At 40.5% G+C, this 19,787-nt stretch overlaps 2 protein-coding genes and 1 non-coding gene across 3 annotated transcripts; 2 read left to right on the top strand and 1 right to left on the bottom strand.

The window, feature by feature from the left end:
• Positions 1–824: 824 nt before the first annotated feature.
• LOC146550111 (protein FAM107B) lies at positions 825–5,127 on the bottom strand. Its single transcript, XM_085259827.1, has 5 exons — positions 4,870–5,127; positions 3,322–3,349; positions 2,850–2,946; positions 2,590–2,734; positions 825–2,473 (listed from the first exon to the last, which is right to left on the bottom strand). The coding sequence occupies exons 1-5, from the start codon at positions 4,891–4,893 to the stop codon at positions 2,372–2,374; spliced, it is 396 nt and encodes a 131-aa protein (XP_085115953.1). The 5' UTR covers positions 4,894–5,127; the 3' UTR covers positions 825–2,371.
• A 1,254-nt stretch (positions 5,128–6,381) lies between these two features.
• Positions 6,382–19,782, top strand: smc5 (structural maintenance of chromosomes 5). Its single transcript, XM_085259369.1, has 25 exons — positions 6,382–6,401; positions 8,430–8,615; positions 9,743–9,884; positions 10,182–10,234; positions 10,465–10,627; positions 10,717–10,851; positions 11,002–11,142; positions 11,244–11,405; positions 12,062–12,133; positions 12,267–12,522; positions 12,657–12,811; positions 14,468–14,581; positions 14,689–14,783; positions 14,912–15,044; positions 15,213–15,386; positions 15,848–16,017; positions 16,140–16,263; positions 16,433–16,555; positions 16,649–16,774; positions 16,941–17,036; positions 17,590–17,694; positions 17,810–17,929; positions 18,416–18,595; positions 18,919–19,014; positions 19,348–19,782. Exons 2-25 carry the CDS (start codon positions 8,449–8,451, stop codon positions 19,480–19,482), a joined length of 3,237 nt encoding a protein of 1,078 aa, XP_085115495.1. The 5' UTR covers positions 6,382–6,401; positions 8,430–8,448; the 3' UTR covers positions 19,483–19,782.
• Positions 6,881–7,242, top strand: LOC146550113 (small Cajal body-specific RNA 2). Its single transcript, XR_014890315.1, has one exon.
• Positions 19,783–19,787: the final 5 nt, after the last annotated feature.

Consider the following 19,787-nt stretch of genomic DNA (forward strand, 5'->3'; position numbering starts at 1 on the left):
CAGAGAAATATACTTTTAATTGCTGTTTAGTTTCCACAAAGCTATATTTAACCATGTGATCTTCTTTGTAATTCATTTCCATGTAATTCGCTTACATTCATTATTATTATTATTATTATTATTATTATATTTGATGGTGGTCCTTTTATTATTACTTTGCCTTAGACAATGTTGCACGTTTACTCTTCACTACATTTATTTGACATCTGTAACCAACTCCTGCTCAAGTTCTTACACAAAATACATGTGCGTAACTTATGAAATGCTAAACTATATAAAAAAATTTTAATTATGAGAATAGCCTTTAGGCTATTTGCATGCGTACAATTATACAATAATGTTACCTCACATCTTAACTTTAAAAGTACAGCACTTATGTGTTATTGCACATTTAAAGTTGTTCTGTTAATTCAATTTGCACATGTGGGTTTCTTTTGTGTATGACATAATTGCTAAAACTACTTAAAATAAATTCTGAAACAGCAAACTGGCTACTACTATGTGCCCTCAGCCGGTTGTATCAGTGACCCTTGGGTATTCCTAGTCTATAGATGATGAAAAGCCTTCTCCAGATGGCCTGTGCTTTCTCCTCTCATGGCGTGATGGAATGAAAAGATCAGCTAATTAAGCAGAGTCCCATATCCATGTGAAAGAACTGTGAGAGCCCTCGGGGAGTGGAGCCGCATGCAAATCAGTCCCCAGTGCTTTGAATGGTGTCCAGTGCAACAAAACATCACAGCAAGCTATAAACCTTTCATTTCCACAGCACTCAGACACTCTAAAAAAATCCCAAGTCATGACAGAGAAGAATAAACAAACATGCATATTTTGCAGTGTTGGGGAATTTTTATTCATACAAAACAGCTCTGTTGAAAATGTTCCTCTCAGCAGTTGCATAATGGTCTTTACAACGGACAGAATCAGGCTTAACTGATATCTCATGCTCATTTGATCCTGGAAGAAGCATGTGAAACTAATTTGGAAAAAAAAATAGTATAATTAGTATAGAAAAACATTTTAAAAAATCCAGACTCATAGCTCAGTGCGAGCTTTCTCTATTATTTCACTTCCCAATCAGAAAAAGAACTGTGACTGACTTTATGGAAGTACACTATATTGCCAAAAGTATTCACTCATTCATATTCAGTCTAGCTGTTTCAATCACTTGTGTGATAAAATCAAGAACCTAGCACGCAGACTGCTTGTACAAACATTTGTGAAAGAATGGGTTGCTCTCAGGAGCTCAGTGAATTCCAGCTTGGTGCAGTGATAGGATGCCACCTGTGCAACAAGTCCACTTGTGGAATTTCCTCATTACTAAATATTCAACAGTCGGCTGTTAGTGATATTACAACAAAGTGGAGGACATTTGGGAATGAAAGCAACTCACCCACTAAGTGGTAGGTCATTTAAAAATCACAAGGATGGGGTCAACGGATGATGAGGTGCAAAGTGCGCAGAGGTCAGCAACTTTCTGCAGTCAATCTCTCCACACTTCTTGTGGCCTTCAGAGTTGCTCAAGAACAGTCTGTAGAGAGCTTCATGAAATGGGTCTCCATGGCCGAGCAGCTGCATCCAAGCATCACGTAACCAAGCACGAGCGTTAGGTACAGTGGTGTGAAGCGCACCGCCACTGGACTCTACAGCAGTACTGACCTGTTCTCTGGAGTGGCAAATCACGCTTGAGTCTGGGTTTGCTAGTTGCCAGGAGAACAGTACTTGTCTGACAGCACTGTGCCAAGTATAAAGTTCGGTAGTGGAAGATTATAGTGTGAGGTTGTTTTTCAGGAGTTGAGCTTGACTCCTTAAGAAACTCTTAATGCTTCTGCGTACCAATTCATTTTGGACAATTTCATGTTCCCAACTTTGTGGGAACTTGACCGACCTGCACAGAGTCCTGATCTCAATCTGACAGAACACCTTTGAGATGAATTAGAGTGGAGAGTGTGAACCAGGCTTTCTCATCCAACTAATGGAATTTTTTGACCTTCTGGAAGAATGGTCAAAAATTCCCACAAACACATTCCTAAACCTTGTGGAAAGCCTTCTTAGATGAGTTGAGTCTGTTGTAGCTGCAAAGGGTGGGCTGAGATCATATTAAACACTACAGATTAAGAATGGGATGTCACTCAAGTTCCTATGCATGTGAAAGCAGACAAGAGAGTGCTTTTGGCAAAATAGTGTATTTCTGGATTACATGTTAGCCTGGTATGAGTGATTGCTTAAACAAAATGTGATAACTCAAAGTACATTGTGAAGAAACGTAAAGCAAAATGGTGTATGCGGGATGTAGCTCTGTAGACTGTGAACATCCAGATTTAGGGCCACTATGGTGAGATGCTGCAGGGGCTGATGGGAGAGCCTCAGGGCCTCACTGCTCAAACGTCTGTGTGCGCCTCAGGTTGTCCTTCACACGGACAAACTCTGGGATCTTCTGCTGACTCTCTCGCTGCCTGATCTCCTCCTGCTCGTACTGTTGGGGGGAAGGACATCAGTTTATCCCAACAAAGTTAAAGAGAAAGCCTGAGAAGAGCCAGGTTGTATTCTGTTAGTATTTTGTGAAATCCCTCTCAGTTATGTGCCTCTTACCTCTTGCAGTTTCTGCTGCCTCTTGCGGAGCTCCATCTCCAGGTCTGAGGGCTGTCGTTGTGCCATCTCCGCCTCCTTGTGCAGCTCCAGTCTGCGCTGCTCCAACACTCGCTTCAGCTCCGGTTTCTCCTCCAGCAGCAGACCCCTTCAAAGTCAGAGCTACAGTTTTACCGACACATGCAAACACAAAATTCCTGCCAATCTCTGTTTCAGTGGGTGACGACTTTAAGACCACAGAGTAAAAGGAGTTTTCGGCGTACCGTTTATGGCTGAGCAGCAGCTCTCGGTGCAGGTTATGATAGCTCGGCGCTTCTGTTGAGGAGCCGTTGAGTTTCTTCTGCTCACTGCTGCTGTCACCTGTGGATGGACCAACTCAAAATTCTTCTTAAAGCTCATAATGTGAAAAAGAAAACAAGTTTGACTCTACCTTGTTATTAACTATCACATGGTAACAGAATGTCCTCATAGTTTTGATTGTTGGAGATACAGAATTGTAACATTTAATCGAAGTGTCATTGAAGATCATTTTAAACACAGAATACACTGCTTCATTCACCCGGCAGTACTGATGGATGAAGCTACTTAATATAAAAGATGATTATTTCTAGCTAATTCTAATCCTACTATAACGACTATATATTTGACTGATAGCAATATTTGATTGGTAACATATACATGATTCTGCTATCAATCAAATCTAATCTATCATTCAACATTTGTGCTTTAAACTACCTTTTTTGAGAAGCCCATATCCCAGTTTCTGTGAGATGTCATATGCAGTCAAACAAGAGAAAAAGAAAAAACGAAGCTCTTTGTTAGTGATTTCACAAGTTAATTACTTTGCATGTGAACACTGATGCACACAGCCTGGTTTGTCAAAACATCTTTGTTGTGATCGTCCCTTCATGTGACAGAGGGTATAATTAGCTAAAGGCTAAAAAAGACAGTGCCTGCTGTGCTGCTTAAGTACGTGAGCTTCGTTTAATGAAGGTGACATAACAGCTCTGCCAGTCTGTCAGAGAGGTAGTTATGCAGTTTTGGTGTGTGACAGAGAGCTTTATTTGTAGTGGCAAATAAAATGATGTAACCACACAGAGTCAGGCCACTTACAGTGGAAGGAAAACGTGGTTGTAACACAATCGTTTACTTCTGCCACACCCACTGAAACCGGATAGCCAGGAGACACAGATTACAGCGACCAGGGAGCAGATGGCAGGTGCTGTTATGACTTGCGTTTCTCAGGCAAAGTCAGGCAAGCCAATAAGACCAAGACGCTGACATAAACAAGTCCAACAGCTGAAATATGATCCCAAACTCTGTATTTGGTATTGTGCCTTTTACTATTCCTGCTGTAGTTATAAGCCTCCAGATTCAGGGCCTTCTTGGGCCCCTGCAGGGGAGATAACCAGTCAGGTGTAAGGCCTGATGAAAGCCATTGTTCCAATTAAGGCCTGAAGGTTTCAGATGGATTACAGGAAGCTCTCACCTACTTGCAGAAATGCTCTAAAGTGTCAGACGTTAGCTTGATGATGCCGCTCTGTGATACTAAGCAATCTGTCTGTTGGACTGAATCAGTCAAAAGATACGTTTTTTGACCATTAATCATTATAATGTTGCTGCCAGATTAAAATACTTTATTCTTCTTAGGAAGTTCAACACAGCTGCCTTGTATCTTCAGGCTGTTTGTTCTTATGTAAAACCATCCAGGCTCCAAGATGACCTTGTTATGTAATCACTTCAGATGTGACTTTGATCAAAGATTGAACAGCAATGTTTTGACATTGCAATAATATTATATCAAATGTTCAAATCAGCTCACTGATCAGAACAATTCGGACTTCGAGACAGCATTTAAATGCCCACCATGGAGCTAAAATATGCACAATGAATTTTGTGTTTAAAACACATAAAAATGCAGAAAAGTCTTTAATGAAAACAGACATTGTGCTGCTAACATATATAGTTTCATAATAACAGAGATTAAAAATAACTATAATGAACTTGTTGAGTATTAGTGTCAATAATATTTAATCTGCAATAACAAGATTCTGTAAGAAGGCACAGTTTATATATTTGTGGTCAAAGTGTCCATCATATGAAAAGTTATATAACATCTACATACTTTAATCACAATAAACTTTGACTGTAAGCCCACTGAAGCAACACATGTGGTCTGACCAAAGGTGAACTAAACCTTTGACAGATGGACATCAGACCAGACACTGACCTCTCACTCACTAGACGGCGGCAGCGCTGCAAGTAAACAACTAGAAAACTCACTTTTTTTACAGCTGACCCCTCCATGGCAGGATGGTGGAGGCCCACTGTCTTGTGCCCAGCAGCAGCGTTCCTGTTTTAGTCCATTGCTAAAAGAATTGCATGTCCTCACTCCGTCGGTCAATCGTCTTTTTCCTTGCTGCATCCAAGGCCAGCATGTTGTTGATGACAGATCCACAGACTCAATGTGCCATCTAGCAGTAGTCAATAGTGGTAGTAGACACTGAAATCTTATTACGCCATTCTAGATTACTTCACAACCCCCACACGGCATAGGATGTTAGATTAGGTAATTGCCGCTGACACAAATGCAGCTTAAAACCAACCTAACACGGTACTATTACCAGTCGACTCCTCTTCCTCCCAGCCCATTAGCACTGACAGACAGTCCAGCAACAAAGGTCTTCAAAGAAACATAATATGGTGATGGTTGTCACAGTTTGGGGACTGAGACGATCATAGAAAACCCAAGTACAACCGGAAATGTCCTGCCATAAACTTTGTGAATGTTTACTGGTTAGATCTATAAGAAACTGGTACTGGTAAATAAACTGGTACAGATATCAAAATGTGCAAGAAGACTGTGTGAATGCATTGTTATTTGTTGTTTGTGAATGACTGTGTTTTCACTCTCATACAGGAGCTGCGAAAGTTTGTGCCACTGTGCTCACATCTTTACATCTTCAACCATGCGCTGATGTATTTGTACTTTAAATTCACTTTTTGTAGCAGTTAGGGAGGTTTGAATGTTTTACTAAAAAACAATACTGACTAAACACTTTATTCAGGTTAGACTTATGACGATACACACATACATCACACTGCATGTATTTAAGTGTGTATCAGTGTATGTGTAGTCACAACACAGTCTTTTCTTAATCAGTTCTGAGGACACAAAGACTTCCACATACTGTATCTATTTCTGTGTTTTTCAGCTTACAAATACCCTACAAAAGTATTTATTTTGTATTTATTTATAATTGTTAGGTCCATTATAGTTATGTTAAATGTATCTGTGGCATAAACACTAAACAAGAACAAGAATAGATTAATTCTTGTTGTATAAATACAAGCTGAAATGTCATCTGGTGGGGTTTAGTCTACATACTTTACATTATATATATATATATATATATATATATATATATATATATATATATATATATACACACACACACACACATATATATATTAAAATATATATATATTAAAATAAATCTTTATTCTTATTATATTCTGCTGGCTCATAAAGACACACAGAATTTGCCAAAGGGAACAGTTAGAAAGTATTCTATTACATAACATAATATAAGACCAACAAAAACAGGAGGAAGTAAGAAAATTTTAAACTTATTTTACATAACTCTCTTTCTCTTTTACCATTACTTCCGTTTACCATTACTTCCGTTTACCATCCCATCATGGATGGTAAAAGGAAGTAATTTATGGGATCAACCATCCAAAGCAACAGAGAGGCGAAGAAGAGAGTGCAGGGAGGGTCGAGTGTTGGGGATTTCTGACAGAAGCAGAGCAGAGTGAGTGAAAGGGAAGGTTTACAAGATGGTAGTGAGAGAAGATCATGGGACTAACAAAAAAGACAGGAGGCCTGGTTGATAATGTTAAGGTTTTCACTGAGAGTGACCAGGATGGAAATGATTAGAAATAAATAACATCAGTGGGACAACTCGGGCTGAGAGCGTTGGAAACAATTTTAGAGATGGTTTGGGCATGTGCTGAGGGGGGATAGTGGATGAAAGACAAAAGACGATGAATATAGAGCTAGGGGCAGAGTAAGAGGGACACAGGTGATCTGCTGTGGTGATCCTAGAAGATGAAGACCTTTTAACACTTAAAAAGCTTTGCCTACATTTGAATTAATTCAATGAAATATATTTGAGGATTTAGGTGATGGTTTCATAATTTTGTTTTATGTATATTATGTTACTACTGGTGGCCACGTGATGTCGCTAAATAATCGTCGGAGTCGATGTCCCATAATCCCATGCGGCTTTTGGCTTTAAACCGGAAGCGGAAGCTCCGTATTCCTTATAGTTTGAATGGCTTCTGAGTGAATGGTTGTGTGTTTGAGTGAGTGCGTGAATGATATGTGCGTGTGTCGTGTCTGTGTTCATTTTAAAAACCTACACACTGATCTTATTTGATCCGGTCTGAGGTGGCTCTGCTCTGACCGGAGATGATAGGAAACGCGCTTGCGAGCCTTTGTGGCGATGTGCAGCCGGCAGAAACTTTCAGGGCCTCCACGCTCCGTGCCGTGGTTAGAGGTGATGAATTGATCAGATATACTAGCTCTGTGAGAGTTTGAGTTCATCTCAAGCTTCGCAGTGGTCAATGAGTACAGAGGCGATTCTGATCTAACCACAGCAGGAGGAACCGTGGAAGAGCACGACCTAAAGAAACGGCTGCTCGTCACATACGCTTATTCTAACGGTTAAAACGAGTTCAGACAGGCTTCGGACTGAAAATACCAGGAAAGCAAGGCTTACCAAACGCTCGTTTTCCTGGTAAAAACAGCTAGGCGTGTTAGTCCTAAAGTTGCTTCTTTAGTCAAAAGCAGTTTTTCTCCCTCAAAGCGACCGATTCAAAGGGAAAGGGGGAGAGTGGGAACAGAGCTATACGGGATTAATTCAATCAAGTAATTTAGATCATTTAAGGACTGACTTCTGTTGTATTTATTTTCAAAGATTGACTGTACAAGCTTTAATTGTTTTCCCAAAAATAAATAAAACGGGTTTGGCTTTAAAATAGTTATATTTACAAATATTATTAAACTCTATCCAAAGAGTTGAACTTTCTGACCTTGTCTAAAAAAAATACAATTTAATTTCCTTCAACGTCCATGGTTCTCCAGACCTGCAGCCAGCTCAACAGCTACACTGAGTCACAGTCCAGAGATAAGATGATCCAAATCCTCAGAAATGTTATCACCGCCCATTTCTGTTTTTGACCTGTGGAGATGTTAATTTAAAAAAAACCCATTAGGCACTTTTCGAATTTTCAGAATGTTCCACTTTGGCCACAATTTATATTTTAGGACTTAATGAATCGAATCTAAAACCTTCATAACACTTGTTTTTAAACTCTCGCACTCTTCGCATTAATCCATCATACTAATCTTCCCTGGACCAGTATCAGTTTGCATTTCAGGGGAAACTGGTCAACATAGACACACATAGATGGGCATGATAGGGTATAATAACATTTAAAACTCCCCATAACTGAACTGCAAACTTCATTAGAAATCTTTCTTATTAACGCTAACACAATATGCATCACCTGCACGTGTTAAATTATGTTTTCGAGTATTTTCTACTCTCCTTTTATTTTCTAATATAGTATGTTATCATTTGGAAATCAAACATTTTAGGTGCATGCTGTACGTTTGTTATTGTATGGGTAAAATTCATATCTCGCGATAGCTTTGGCGCTGTGGTCGCCTTTGTGTATACACGTGATCTTTTTGGTCCAACCGGCTTTCAGCAGCAACTCGGCAAAGCGCGCGAGGTGTCTGTCCGTGTGCATGAACGTGCCTGGTTGTCTTGTAGGTTCCCTGTTGGGGTCACCATGGCCGAACCCAGCAAGCGGCAGAGGCTCAGTCACATTAACAGCAGCTCACAAACTTCGAGTAAAAGCTTACCGAGCATTTTCACGGACAGTCAGGACGAAGGACTCGAGGGGGAGGGTCGATTTGTGGAGGGATCCATACTTCGGATCACCATGAAGAACTTCCTGTAAGTTGCTGCTCCCCAGTTGACAGCGGTCAACGTCTGTAAAGTGAAACTGCCGGAACACCCCGATTTACCTGCTGATAGCTACAGCCAGATGACCTAGATAGCATATATGCTAACATTTTTCCACCAGTTATAGCATATATGCTAACATTTTTCCACCAGTTTGCAATTAAAAGTTAAACCCTGAGCCCTGTAAACACGAGCAGGTCGTAGACCCACTGATGGAAGCTGCTACAGACCGACTATATGGTCCAGCAGCTACAGTTAAGTCCAAATGAGGTATTTTAGTGAGCTGTCCTATCTAATTGTACGATTTAAGGGGTCACATTCAAGGCAGGTGTTAAAATAGACTCGATATATTAAAGAAGGGCTTCCCCATTAAGAACTCGTTATCATTACGCCTGTTTCCATTGCTTTCTACTTCAAGGGGATGAGAATCACAGGCAGCTCTAGCTTAAAGCAAAGTGTCAAATCCAGCCAGTCAATAAAAATCCTGTACCCCCAGTCTTATAAATTCTGTATAAAAAGGCAGTGGAGCTTAACAGCGAGTTACATGCATCCCCTTTTTTCAGTCTGTTTCTAAACCATGTTCACACTCAGAGATGATAAGTAGATATTGATAACCTGTTCAGAGCTTCTTTTCCACTCAGAAAACTAACCAAGAGTCAGTTACTGGTATAAATTTTCATCTTACTGTCATCCATACCTGCCTGTAAGTTTTTTTTAATGAAAATTATGGCAGACTAAGTAAACATTCATTGCTATACAGACTATTCTACATTTATTAACTTGTTGATCTGTAATACATATTTGTATTATTGTCAACCAGCCTCCAAAATTGCAGAACCTGTGCAGGGATAAGAGTGGTTGTAAATAAGTATTTCACTGTGAGTCTGCCTGTCGCAAATGCTTAAGCAGTATGACCAGATGAACAGGTACCGTATGTGGGAAACTTCAGGTCTCACTAACAGACAGCCATTTGAAGTGTAAGATAGCAGTATTGCCACTTTTATGTTATTACGTTCATTTGTACTGTTAGTGTAGATTGCAATTATTTTAGGCGAGATGGAGCACCTTTGCTCTAAAACACTGCAGGAAACCCCTGAATGTCTACCTTGTACTCACAGAACGTACGACTACTCTGTGGTGCATCCTGGACCTAATCTGAACATGATTGTCGGGGCCAATGGTACTGGAAAGTCCAGCATTGTGTGTGCCATCTGTCTGTGTCTGGCTGGCAAGACAGCTGTTCTTGGCAGAGGTGATAAGGTAAGCCACAGAGCAATGCAAGTCATTGATTGATGCACTCCAAACGTATTTCGGATTTGTTTTCTTTTCAAAAGACCAGCAAATAAACATAATGTTAGCAGACTGGTAAACAAGCTGTATGTGGTGATAAGCACGCCTCTATGAAAATCTTTCATTGCTCTTTTGCAGCGCATGCACTGTTGTTTCTCATCTCCCCGCCCCTTTAACAGTCAAAATATGATACTTTGAATTGAGCTCACATAGCAGATACTGCATTTGTTGACGATGATTATTGAATGGTGCTTTGTTTTTTTAAAGGTTGGGCTCTATGTCAAGCGTGGTTGCAAAAAAGGCCATGTTGAAATTGAACTGTAAGTTATGTGAAATACATTCCACACGCTACATTACTCTACTGCTCCGTTAGCGTTACATGTTTTCAGAAATTCTTCATGAATCTTTTCAGACAAGAAGTTTGAATTCTGAACCCTCATCTTTTCAAAAATGAAATGAAAATTTGCCAGAAGTTGTTACATCACCTGCATTATCATGTTCAGCATAGTGATATGACTCTAAACGCTAGCCTTTGTTTTTGTTTTTGAAGGTACAAAAGAGGTGGTAATGTGGTGATTTTTAGAGAGATACATGCGGAGAACAATCAGTCTCTGTGGATGTTGAATGATCGGCAGTGCAGCCAGAAGGCGGTGGAAGAGGAAGTCAAAGCTCTGCGCATCCAAGTCAGCAACCTCTGTCAGTTTCTACCTCAGGTATGTTTATACATCTGCAACATAAAGCTGCACAGATGCAAAAATATACAGTTTAATCACTGTTTTACTGGCTTTTTTCCCCCACGCAGGAAAAAGTGGGCGAATTTGCCAAGATGTCCAAAATTGAGTTGCTGGAAGCAACTGAGAAGTCAGTGGGCCCACCAGAGATGTATGAATACCACTGTGAGCTCAAAAACTTCCGCAATAAAGAACGAGAACTGGAGGTAAGCTCAAAGCCAGTGATCCAACAGGCAAAGTTTGATGTGGTAGAAATAAGAAGAAAAAACTGCAACAAAATTCATTCATGTTCGTTTTTTAAGTTGTCCTCCTCTTAAAGACATGTAACGGCAACATGGCTCTTTGCTTCTCTGTAGAACGTTGTGAAGGAGAAAGCAAGCTTCCTGGAGAAAGCCAAGCAGCGAAATGAAAGGAATAAACACGATGTAAACCGTTACTACGAAAAAAAGAGGCATCTGGATGTAATCGAGTTGCTCGAGAAGAAGAAACCATGGGTGGTGAGTGGTCGAGTGTAAACAAGAGAAATGAGCACAGCGCACATGTGGAGAGAGAAACTGAATTAACTGTGTAAGCTGTTTCTGTTTCCTTGTGATATTAGGAGTACGAGACCACCCGTAAGGAACTTGAGGGTGTGAAGAAGGAGCGCGACGAGGCCAGAAAGCAGCTTTCAAGCCTGAAGCAGACCCAGGCGCCCATGGTGAAGAAGATCCAACAGATTGACGAGCAGCTGAAGCCAACAGAGGCACAGATAAAGGATAAGGTGACAAATCAAAGGCTGGTACTCTGTAACGGGTCCAGTTTCACGAGCAGATGCAGGGATACATTATTTTTTTTCTAAATTTATTCAATACAATTTAGAATCCGTTTTAAAATCCTTTTATTGGTTTTTAAATCTCTAAATGGTTTGGCACCTGTTTATTTGTCTGACTTGTTGAAGCCCCACGTCCCCACTCGTTCCCTTCGGTCAGCTGAGCTGTTGCTGCTTTCGGTCCCAAAGTCACGGCTGAAACTTGGAGGAGACCGAGCGTTCTCTGTTGCAGCGCCGATGCTTTGGAATAACCTTCCTCTCCATATTAGACAGGCTACATCAGTGCCAGTTTTTAAGTCTTTATTAAAAACCTATTTTTATTCCCTGGCTTTTAACTCTGTGGGTAACTGACTTTTTTTTTTAAATTAATTTTATTGCTATGTCTGGTTTCTGCTATCTTATTACTATATGCATATTTGTATTGTAGAGCACTTTGGTCTACCAGGTGTGCTTTTAAAGTGCTATATAAATAAATGATGATGATGATGATGATGATGATTTTGTAGTAAATGAACTCTGAATTAGAGACTGTAAAATAAGTTCATATTGCAATTTCAGTTCACAAGTCCTGTAATGATGGTGGTGAAGATGAGGTTGTTGTTTTTCAGACTGCTGCCATCAAAGAAGCCTCGCTGAAGTGCAAACAGAAACAAGATCAGCTGGATCGAAAAAACAAAGAGGTACGGCTGTGTTTTTGTTTTTACATTTGGTACAGACTAAATTAATAAAACGTTGTGCTTTTTATCTTGTACTTAATTGACATAAAGCAGACTTTTGTTAATACACGACTGCTCTCTCCACTCCTCTCTGCAGATTGACGATATTAAACAAAAATGCAGACTTAAGCAGATGGAGGAGGAAGACCACCAGAAGCGAATCAGCAACACCAGAAGAACCATCGAAGACCTGAAGGCGGAGCTTGCCAAAGTTGGCGACCAGCCGGATGTAACCCCGCGCATCAACGCCGTCAACGCTGATCTGAGGCGCATTCAGGAGGAGAGAGCCAAGATCGAAGGGGAGAAGGGCGACCTGCGCAGGGAGAAGGACAACCTTTGTGCTGAATCTAGAAGTGAGCTTCCCAAAACAATTTGCATAAACAAAGATGACTTCTTTTGTTTTCTTTTTTTGGCGCACATTTCGCTGACAAAAGCACATTATGTGCAACAGCTTTACATGTAGATTCTATTCTATTTTCTTTATCAGTGTTGGAGAAGAAGCTCAACGACATGAACAACATGATGAATGCCAAAGTGGAGAAGCTGCGAGGACGTCACAGGGACACACACGCTGCCCTCCAGTGGCTCAGACAGAACAAGCAACTCTTTCGTGGAAACGTCCACGAGCCCATGATGCTGGTGGTGAGTTTCACTGAACTGTGACAGGACGTGCTGCACGTAAAGCGCTCTCTGTAGCATTTAGAAGCTATGCAGATGTTTCACGTGCAGTTTAGATGGAAGTGTGCGAATGTGTTTTCAACAGCCCTAAATTATAGAAGTGAAAAAAAAACCCAGACAAACTCATGAGATCCGGTTCCGATTTAACAAACAACTCGTATCTAAAAGCATTTAAATCCACGATTCTTTCTCCACGTTTAATGATGAATTTCAGCCATGTTTCTGTTTTCCAGTTGAGAAAAGCCACTTATTAAATGATCATATACTGCTTATAAATGGTTCAAGAGGGGTGGGTGATATAGCCTCAAAATTATATCATGATATTTCACGGATGTTATAAAAAAACTGAATGATGTTTTATCAGTGATTGCAGCTTGCACTCAGCTGAATTTATTAGTATAAACAAAATTAAATATATTTTCCTTTATTTTTTTCCCAACAAGCTGCTGTCGTTGCTGGCAGACTAGCTCCTTCAGAACATGACTGCATTGCCACAGGGTGCCAGCAGCATTATTGTGCAATAGTAGTGACACAGCATTATATACAGTGACACTAGAACGAAAGTAGCCTATGTGGTGCTTTTCATGAAAATTCTTAAACGTTATTTTTCGTTTTCTGATAAGAGACAAAAACAATAAAAACGTTCCCCACACCCAGCCCTGATTTTACAGCTACAAGAGACAAAGAAAAAGAAAAACCCACTAGGGTGGATATTCACAAGACAAACATAGTACAGATGAATGGGGTGGGCTTCTCCTTTACTCACAATCAGTTTAAATGCACCACAATACAAACAATGGATGCATTTTATGGCTGTTTTTAACATATTCAATGGCGACTAAGTCACTCAAAAGTTTCACAGAGAGTTCACTCTGTTCTACCTCGCTTTTTCTAACTGCAGCATAGAAAGTATTTTTCTAAGGTACTCTCTGAGTTACTCTGAAGATGGAGAGGTACTACAGTGATTCTGCAACAATGGCAGGGCCTCGAAAATGTTCTTCCAAGTACTGTTCAATTGTTGGCAGTGCCAAAACACGTGAACTGGTGTAGCTGGGCCTTGATGGGAGGGTAAGCATGTTGCCTAACACTAGTGTGTGTGTTTATCATTTGAATATCGTATACAAGGTGCTACTTTAAATTGGCTCAGGCACTATTTAGTGCAAAAGAGGAAGAATGAACACACCCTATTCAGTGCTGCCAGAACTCCCAGTTCAGTGATTAGGGCTAAAATGGGATTCTGGTTATGGCATAAGTTATAATGTAGCTCTGACACAGAAGTATAATTCAGGTGTAACTTGCAAATGTCTCTGTTGTTTGACTGAAGTGGTGAAACAAGTTTCTTTCCACCTTCAGCGGGAACAGTTTTCTTAGTGTTGTGCTCTGCTGGAGTTTGTTGTAGTAGCTCCTTTTTTAGCTGCTAAATCACCATCAGAGTGGCACGAGGTGTGATGAGACACTTTTCCATCGCTTAAAAATTCATAACTGGCATTATATCAGATGATGTGATACCGAACCACCCTACCAAACACCAAACACATTGCATCTCACAGGATAAACGAAGACTTCCTTGTTAAGTGTTTGGATTGGTTTACTTTTGTTAACTCGCTCTCTATTTTACAGATCAATGTGAAGGATCACCGCTTTGCTAAGTATGTGGAGAACCACATCTCATTCCACGACCTCCGTGCGTTCGTTTTCCAGAGGAAAGACGACATGGAGAAGTTTATGATCGAGGTCAGAATGCTGCAGGCTGCCGACGTCGCCTGCTTGGAGGAAAATATTTCATCCGATTAGAAATGTTAGTGAAGCTAATGATGTGTTTGATCTGTGGTGACCCTCAGGTCCGTGACAAGATGAACTTGAAGGTGAACTCCATCTGTGCTCCGGAGGAGTCATGTTCTAAGCGACCGCCATCCCGAAATATTGAGTCCCTGAGGTGAGAGAAAATAAATTTAGTTCAGTTTTTTAAAAATCGATACAGTATTGTTTTTTTGTTGTTGTTGTTGTTCTTTTTTATCCTGATGCATCTGTTGCATCTTTTTACTTCTTCTTACTGGCTTTCAGGCGTTTTGGGTTCTTCACCTACCTCCGAGAGATGTTTGACGCCCCCGATGAGGTCATGAGTTACCTCTGTCACCAGTACAGGGTGCATGACGTGCCAGTGGGCAATGAGCGAACCAAATCCATGATTAAAACGGTACGCTTGTCTTCAAAAAAAAAAGCTTCTTAATGTAAACTAATAAAACCCCACATTGTTCTCCTTAACATCAAAATCTCCTGGGAGTCCGTCGCTTTTAACTTTGGTTGTATTTATTGCTTTTGTGGTGGAAAGACTTTGACACTGACCCCGATCTGTCTTGTTCAGGTGATTGAGGAGCCCTACCTCAAGGTGCTGTACACAACAGAGGAGAGGTACACTGTCAAAAGGTCCTTTTACTCAAACAAGATAAGCACCAGCAACTCTGTGGTGCACCCTTCCCAGTACCTCACCATCACTGTGGATGCTGAAGAGAAACGGCAGCTAGAGCAGCAGATGAAGGTAGGAAACAGTTGTGTGAAGAGAGCTGGAACGACAGCAGCACCTCAAGACATTTCAGTATATTATATTGCTTAAAGTCCGTGTAAAGCAGTAATAAATGTGCGCTTTGAGTTTGTCATGTAACAGAAAAATGTGCTTTAAACCACTCAAGGATTAACAAAATTCACCAAGTGTATAAGATTAGGTTTTAAAATTGTTAATAAATGTGCTCTGAAACACTGAGGGGCATGTCCGATCGAGGGGGTTGATTGCTTGAGTGTTAGGCAATTTGGACAATACTAGGCAGGCAAAATGAGCCGGGTTTGTTTTAAGGGGGAAATTACCAAAAACCCTTCATGCAAAACTGATGAAAAAAAGTTTTGTGTGTATCTGCACACTTTAGTAAAACTTAGGTGACCTACTTTTCACTTGTTTTCTGCAAACTTTTTTTAAACACGTGCTTCATTCTCCTGTGCGACCAGTCCTGTGAGTCAAAGCTGCGAGACATCGACGAGCGGATGAAGGCCTTGCAGAAGGAAGCAGTCGCACTGGACCGCCGTGACAATGAGCTGTTGGCAGAGAAGAAGGGTCTCTCTGAACTAAAGGGGAAAAAACGACAACTGGAGCAGAAAATTAGTACCAAACAGGACAGGTAAGCTTCATTTAAAGGGACAAAATGCTTAACAGTGACTTTTGTCATATGTCTTAAATGATCTTCACAGAGGCATCAGCTTGGTTATGAGATTTCAAAAACTCATCTGTCTCTGTGTTTAGTCTGAAGCAGATGGAGCAGAATATTATTGACCTGACAAAGATTGAGGAGGAGACTAAAGAAAAAATTGCAGCTGTAAATGCTGAGAAAGTGACCATAGTGACTGCATTCATGGCCCAAATGAAGGTATGAATAAGGGAACCTGACTGCATTGCTTGTGTTAGCTGTGGTAGAATGGCATTAAGCCCTTCTCTGTTTTTATATCATCTTTATAGCAGATATTATTGAAAACATCTACGATTTAATAATTTCACGATTGCATTTTTTTCTATTCACTTGTCTGCATGACCTTCAGCTGAGAGCCAAGCTGACGATGGAGAAGGTGCATCTGGCGTTGGAGACGGTGGGGCTGACGGCAGAGAAGAACAAACTGGAGAATGACTGCAGAGAAGGTGCCTCTGAGCTGAGGACCACTGATGTAAGTATTTAGATGGGGAGCTTGCTCGTCTGAGGATCGGGAGGTTTTGTATCGCAGATTTATGCTTACTTGTCATGTTTGGGTTTTTTTAAGCAAAAATGCAGCCGTCTGGAGCAGAGAAAGGTGCAGCTGACAGACCAATGCAAAGGGCTGTTGAAGAGAGCAAAGGCGATCTGTAAGATGCAGCCTGATCAGTCATTACCCGAAGACCTGCGTAATGTGAGTGTTCTTCACAGTTTTATTGGTGAATATGTGAAAGAGACTTCCCCCTCTATTCACTCTGTGTAAAATATTACCCTTATAATATATTCTAATCTCTGCAGTGAAGCTCCTCAGAGCCTAAAATTCAAATGAGTTCACAGCTCTTTTTTTTTTGTTAAATCAGGCTTTCAGCAAGCTCCCCGACACGCTGGATGAGGTCGATGCCATGCTGAATGAGGAGCGCTCCAGAGCCGAGTGCTTCACTGGCCTCAGTGAAAATGTAAGGACGCATAGAAATCAGGTCTTCATTTATGCTGCGGGACTTCTGTCTTCAGCGTGGTCGTAACTTCAGTAAGAAAGCAGTTTGGAAATGTTAATAAGCATGCATTAGAACAGGGATGCCAAATTCATTTTACATGGTGGGCCACACACAGCCCAGTTTGATTTTAAGTGGGCCGGACAAGTAAAGTTCCTCTTTCTTTCAGGAGAAAGAACTTTCACTAGACATTTAGAAAAGAAAAAGAAGCAACAGTATTTCTTATTTTTCTGCATAATAAGGAAATGCTGCTGTAGTAAATTAAACAAATATCAGCATGATTTAAATTGTAAGCTTGTTTGTTTTTGTAATTGTCCAGTGGGCCGGATTGGAATCTTTGCTGGGCTGATACTGACCCCCGGGCCTTATGTTTTACACCCCTGCATTAGACCTTAAAAATGCCCTTTTGTTCAGACAATTAGTTTTATTTTTACTTAACAGTTTATTCCATTTATGTTCTTATTTGAAATATTAAATATAAATATATACAAATATTGAACCTCTCTTGACTTGAAAGGTTGTCGATGAGTACAACAGGAGAGAGCAGGAGATTAAACAAATGGAGAAAGAGCTGGAAGAAAAGAGCAACGCCCTGAATGCCTACCGACAGAACATATCTGAGGCGAGTGATTACCTGGTTTCACAGAAATTGTCCAGTTTATCATTTGTTGTGTGACAGAACGGCTCTTGGGGTGTAATGATGTGTATATTTGGACTTTTTTTCTTCTGTGTCACAGGCTAAGGAACGCTGGCTTAATCCTCTGAAACATCTGGTTGAACAGATAAACGAGAAGTTCAGTGCTTTCTTTCGCTCCATGCAGTGTGCAGGAGAAGTTGATCTGCATTCAGAGAATGAGGTAATCGCAGAGTCACAGCACACTGCTGAGGTAGAGGTCTCCCTTTGCATCACCTTTAACCACTTATGATTGAGCACAAGTTCATTGAAAACTGAATTTTGAATAGATATGGTAGGCTGTTTAACTGAGGGAAATATTAAACTGTATCCATATTTTTAACGGATGCATCAAATTGGAAAGGTTAAAAATATAGATGGGGTTGCCTTATTATTTTTCACATTATATTTCTTCATAATTCAGCATGAATTTAGTTTAACTGAATATATTAGTGTCCTCTAGACTTAAAATAATTAAACTTAAATTGTCCAGTTTATCAGCGGTAGGACAGTTATCTCTCATGCGGTCGTACTCACATCAATTCAGTAGATTTATTGATGATTAAATATCACTCGCAAAAATCTTATCCACTTTTTTGTGAGTGGATAAGATTTTTATGAGTGTCTTTAGAAACAAAAAAAAAGAGAATACTGGATCTTTCCACTGCAGGAGGAGTACGACAAGTACGGGATCCGCATCCGGGTGAAGTTTCACGCCACCACCCAGCTCCACGAGCTGACGCCTTACCATCAGAGTGGAGGAGAGCGCAGCGTCTCCACCATGCTTTACCTCATGGCCTTGCAGGAGCTCAACCGCTGTCCCTTCAGAGTGGTGGATGAGATCAATCAGGTAGTTCTTACACACAGTCTCAACAGTGCGACCGTAACAAAGGTGCACATGAGCTGCAGGTAGTGTAATTATTAGGGAAACCCAGGTACGAGTTTCTCTTTACTGCCCATTTTCTTCTTTTCCTGCACACATTTATTTATGTGCAAACCACTTCACACAGACAGATTTGAAAAGAGCACAGCTTATGTGCCGCTGCTTTCATGAAATTAACATTTTAACAACTTTAATAAATAGAACTCAGATCACGCCGACAGGCATTCACACAACAGTAGTCATCAATTGCCTTTATTAAAGAGTCTGAGCCCACCTGTTTCTTTATGCAGGGAATGGATCCTGTAAATGAAAGAAGAGTCTTTGACATTGTGGTCCGCACAGCCTGCAAAGAGACAACGTCCCAGTACTTCTTCATAACACCTAAAGTAAGTGTTCTATGTTCATGCAGACTGCCTGTCTGAAAGTCCCAGTGGTACCAAGGAGCTGTTTATGTGCCACTTTATGCCAAATAGTCAGACTGTTTGGACTAAAGTATTGGGCTGCATCACTTCATCTTTGAGTCAGATTGCCACAGGTATATAAAATCAAGCACTTAGCCATACAAATGTTTGTAAAAGAATGGGTTCTAAAGAGCTCAGTGTATTCAGATAATAGTATTAGGTTTTTTATTTTATTTAATCTTGAAATATTTTTTTTGTTTTATATGAATGCACGACAGCCCAGTGCTCTTAATTTCTTCCTGCTGTGTTTGCCTACAGCTGCTGCAGAATCTTACGTATGCCGAGGAGATGACCATCCTTTGCATCCATAACGGCCCCCACATGCTCTCCCCCAACCAGTGGGACGAGAGGGCTTTCGTCAGACGGTGTCTTGAAAGAAAAGCCAGGGCATGAGCCCCCTGGAATGACCTGTGCTCCTTGAAACTCTTTTAAAAAGAATTATTGGGTGTATTTTTTCACTTAATGTTCAGAATCCTTAATCTGCCATTTTTGCAGTTTTTTGTTTTTGTTTTAATTGTATTTGGAATCTATAAATCAGATTAAGAGAAAAGTGTTCACACATAATATCTGTCATTAGTTTTCATCATTTGCACATTTTCTTATTTATGCAGCCAATATCTTGTGTCATATGTGTCTTTAACAGTTGGCTCGTGTTTATATATTTGAATAAAATGTACTGCTGTTTCTCTTCTACGCTG

The sequence above is a fragment of the Mchenga conophoros genome, linkage group LG20 (genome assembly GCF_057382185.1).
Source record: "Mchenga conophoros isolate Kocher_MC1m ecotype Shallow Benthic linkage group LG20, M_conophoros_male_GT1.1, whole genome shotgun sequence".
NCBI classification, from domain to species: domain Eukaryota; kingdom Metazoa; phylum Chordata; class Actinopteri; order Cichliformes; family Cichlidae; genus Mchenga; species Mchenga conophoros.